This window comes from Lathamus discolor, chromosome 6 (genome assembly GCF_037157495.1).
Source record: "Lathamus discolor isolate bLatDis1 chromosome 6, bLatDis1.hap1, whole genome shotgun sequence".
NCBI classification, from domain to species: domain Eukaryota; kingdom Metazoa; phylum Chordata; class Aves; order Psittaciformes; family Psittacidae; genus Lathamus; species Lathamus discolor.
In genome coordinates this window covers 28,523,239-28,527,750 of record NC_088889.1, presented here as the reverse complement: position 1 = coordinate 28,527,750, position 4,512 = coordinate 28,523,239, and the positions used below count along the sequence as shown (strand labels likewise).

The 4,512-nt window shown below is 38.4% G+C and overlaps 1 protein-coding gene across 1 annotated transcript; it reads left to right on the top strand.

Moving 5' to 3' along the window:
* Nucleotides 1–456: 456 nt before the first annotated feature.
* BDKRB1 (bradykinin receptor B1) lies at nt 457–1,619 on the top strand. Its single transcript, XM_065685789.1, is given in 6 exon segments — nt 457–683; nt 686–809; nt 811–1,246; nt 1,248–1,386; nt 1,389–1,581; nt 1,583–1,619. Coding segments are annotated over 6 exon segments (1,131 nt in total). The 5' UTR covers nt 457–481.
* Nucleotides 1,620–4,512: the final 2,893 nt, after the last annotated feature.

Here is a 4,512-nt window from a genome sequence, read left to right as displayed (position 1 = left end):
AGGATGGGAGGAACTGAGAGGGAGCAAAAGAATGAAAAGTTGAACAAAAGAGTGATGAACACACAGAGTAGGTAGCATTCCTGATGCTGGGGAAATGGGCATCATCCTGCTAAATTTATACATAATATGGAAAATAAGAGTGAGAAAAAGGTCAGGGAAGGGTGCACAGCTAGCTTTGTGTCACCAGCAGGATTCCTGCTACTCTCAGGGAGCTGGAATTTGACTATGTGTTTCTGCCATCAGTCTGGAGGAGACACAGAAATACTTCCACTAAATTGGCACTTTCCTTCCTTTGTGCCACTTTAAACAATGGCAGGAAAGAGAGGAAATTTCATAGGATACAGAGAAAGTTCAAAGCTTGCCAATATGCAAACATTTCTCACCATTGCACATACGAAGCATGGATTGATCTAACCTGTAAGTGCCAGTGGGCACTTCCAGAAGTTAAATGTTTGTTATACCACTGATGGATGACCTTTAAATGTTATGGTTCAATTTTGCAGTCCCTTCCTCTCATTTCAAAGACATCTCCTGTTCACTTCAGATTTTTTTTAAAATGTCTGAAACTCCTCTACTGAGTGTTCCCTCCTCAAACCAGAATGCAACCAAGAGCAACCCAACTATTTGCCTGGACTTGAATGACTTGTGGGAAATAGTGTACTATATAGTACCCAAATATATCCACACTGTGTTATTGGAATGCTTGGAAATGCATTTGTTCTATTCGCTTATTCACTGCACAAGGGTCCCCTGAAAATAGCTGAAATCTACCTTATGAACCTAGCTGCTGCTGATCTTATCTTCCTCACGTCTCCCTTTCTGGGCAGAGAACATCAGGAATGAATTTAACTGGCCATTTGGCAGTTTCCTTTGCTGCAGCACCAGCACATCCATCAGCCTGAACATGTACACCAGCATCTACTTGCTGGTGGCAGTCAGCGTGGATTGCTATTAGACTTCTGTTCACACCTTGGGCAACAGAGTGATAGTGAGCAAAACTACAGCCAAAGGGATCTGCTTGCTTGCCTGGTTCTATGGCAGCCTTCTCAGCATCCCAACCTTTATGTTTCAGAGTGTGAAACACTTTCCCCTGTGGAATATTTCAGCATGCACTTTAGACTTCCCCACCTCATTGTGGGTAACAGCTGAAAGGCTGGTATTCAACACAGTGGGGTTTGTGCTGCCATCTACATCCGTTATCTTCCTTAATTTTTCTACCATACGCTTCCTGAAAAAAAAAAGCAACAGAATGCAGAGCACTCAGAACAAAGAGTTGCAAGGAACACTAAGGCACAAATGCTACCAGGCTGATCTTCACAGTGGTACTGATGTTTCTTCTGTGCTGGACTCCTTACCATATTTTTGTATTCCTTGATATATTATACAGACAGAAGTGATAAAAGGGTGCTTCTGGGGGAAACTGCTCAACTTTGGTGAGCAGTTTGGTTACACTCTGGCTATCACCAACAGTTGCATTAACCCTGTGATTTATGTCTTTGCTGGGAAATACTTCAGGCAAAAAGCTTCAGAAGTTTTTTCACAGTTTATTCCTTGCAGATTTCCTTTGAGCTGGGTATCATTCAAAGTCTTCATATTTCAACGTTTCCAATCAGGTGTAATTTAACCTAATGGTTGTCAGTTTCATTTTCATTTTGCTATTGCAACTTATTTCAAGTGGTATTAAAAATTATTATGAATTGCACTGATCTGGCATTTACAGAGTAAGCAAATTTTTTATTAAAGTAAATCACTTGGCTGCTTATTTGTCCTCAGTTTGCTTTTCTTTTTCTATGGTATCCATCCAAATGTATAACATTGTACAACTGGAATTTTATACCAAATGATCTGTCATCAGTTTTCAGTGACCTGAAAAAAACCTCTTTGACAGATATTAGAACTCTCATTTCTTTACAGAAAGCCACAAGCTAGCTAAATATTTTACTTCATTGATCTGTGATGACAAATACAATCCCACCACTAATACTATACATAAAATTATAATGTGCATTAAATAGAAAATATGAGTTTAACCTTCAGCTGATAGCTGCATTTGAGCAATTATAGAATAACTCCAATTATTTTTAACTATTTTTAAGAGGTTTACACTTTCAAAGTAGCATATGGAAAATTGTAACAATTTTGTGCTTTTCAAATATATTCAGTACATAAATATTGTACAAGACAATGTACCACAAAGAAAATTTACATAAGCGGAAAAAAAAGGAAAGCAACCCGGCATCCCCTTTAAAATCTGACTTTTTCTTGATCCAGAAAATGTTACATAATTACTCATGAAATACCTAAAGATTCTTTTTATCTTTTATATGTGTAAATACCAGTGGTGGCCATTAATACTGTATTATTTTGGAATATCTCTCATCTGAGACAAATCCTTGGCTATATATTTATATTTTTATGAAATGAAATGAATAAACTGCATAACATCTGATTTTACACCACCCTCTTGTTCTTTCCTATATTTATTTTGTCTCTTTCCATGTTCCTTTGCGGAAGAGAAGAACTGTAATTAAAAATCAGAATATAAACTCTGGTGGCAGCAGGAGTAATAATAATAGTGACATGAAAAGAATACACCAGACAGGAGATAAGAAAAAGGAAACTTCTTTTCCATCATGGCCACGACTTCAGAATAGACTCAAAACAGCTGAGATATCTATTCCCCTAACACTAAAGGTATGCGTATGTACAGACGTGGAAAAAAACAGGAGATATACTTGTAGTGCAGCCTCTTCAGCCAGAAATATGTTGAGTGCAGAAAGGGGCATATAAGCACATCACTTGTATAACAGTTTATTTAATTTGTTATTATAAAGGCTGCTTGATCTTGTACTCATTGTAACAGTACAGCATTTTCTGCAGTTCTTTTTAGGGTCACCATTTGAATATGGAATTCATCTCTTATTAATCACAGAAATCTGTCCTCTCATCTTCATTGCAATCATTTTAGAGTTAATTTTTAATGATTCCCCCAAACCTTTTGATTCTGTACAGTGGAAGAATTCTGAAGAGTTAAAAGTCTATCTTCCTGCAGTAATGGTTTAAGAATTAAGGGTGGATTAAAGGATGAGGGAGGAAGAATCATTCAGAGGTTTATTAGTTTCACCCCTTTAGGCTTTTTTTAAATAAATGTCAGGGTTAGACATTAGCAGTAACAACAGAATGGGAAGTCCACTGACTCACCCAAGATCAAAAAACTTCATTCCAGTCTATTGTAAACTGTTGCATACTGCTTTTATTTAGCACATCCCCTTTTGAATCCTTCAAAAAATTACGAGCAGAGGTATTTTCTGGGAAGAAAAGAAAGCTGAAATAATGAAAACATTTCTCACTATAAAGGGGGGACATTAAAAGGGGAAAAATATCGTCTTCTCTGACTAATGCTTGTCCATGTTATGCAATGTACACAAATAAAGAGAAAAACACTTCTTGAGCACTGTCCCATTTTTAGGATATGAGCTAATAGATTTAAAATGAGGCTTTAATCTGAAATCAGTGTAAAGCCTCACATTTACTTCAATGGGCAAGTGATAAAGGCTTTCCTGAAAATGCTGCTTCTATTTTATATGTGCACAGTTGTTGGGAAAAGCATCTGTAGCTTAAATACTACTTTAAACCACTTAACAGGGTCATGCAAATCAATGGATTACTCCCCAATGCGTATGTATGTAAATAAAAGTATTTTTTATCCATTAAGTAAAAATTATCAGCTTCTCTCATTACTGATTCTGTGAGAAAAAGATGGAGAATAAATGCAATCTACTCCATAGCAAATGCAAAATTCTGTATGTAATCAGATATAATCCAATGCACAGATATAGGGTGTAGAGTGAGAGGCTAACAGCAGTTCAGTAGACAAGGATTTATAGATTAAAAGCTGAACATGACCTGGAAGTCTCATGCTGGTTTTGCCTTTACAGAATCACAGAATCACAGAATCCCAAGGGTTGGAAGGGACCTCAAAAGATCATCTAGTCCAACCCCCCTGCAAGAGCAGGGTAACCTACAGTACATCACACAGGAACTTGTCCAGGCGGGCCTTGAATATCTCCAGTGTAGGAGACTCCACAACCCCCCTGGGCAACCTGTTCCAGTGCTCTGTCACTCTTACAGTAAAGAAGTTCTTCCTGATGTTAACGTGAAACTTCCTATGTTCCAGTTTACACCCATTGCCCCTTGTCCTATCACTGGATATCACTGAAAAAAGCCTAGCTCCATCATCCTGACACCTACCCTTCACATATTTGTAAACATTGATGAGGTCACCCCTCAGTCTCCTCTTCTCCAAGCTAAAGAGACCCAGCTCCCTCAGCCTCTCCTCATAAGGGAGATGTTCCACTCCCTTAATCATCTTTGTGGCTCTGCGCTGGACTCCTTCAAGCAATTCCCTGTCCTTCTTGAACAGAGGGGCCCAGAACTGGACGCAATATTCCAGATGCGGCCTCACCAAGGCTGAGTAGAGGGGGAGGAGAACCTCTCTTGACCTACTAACCA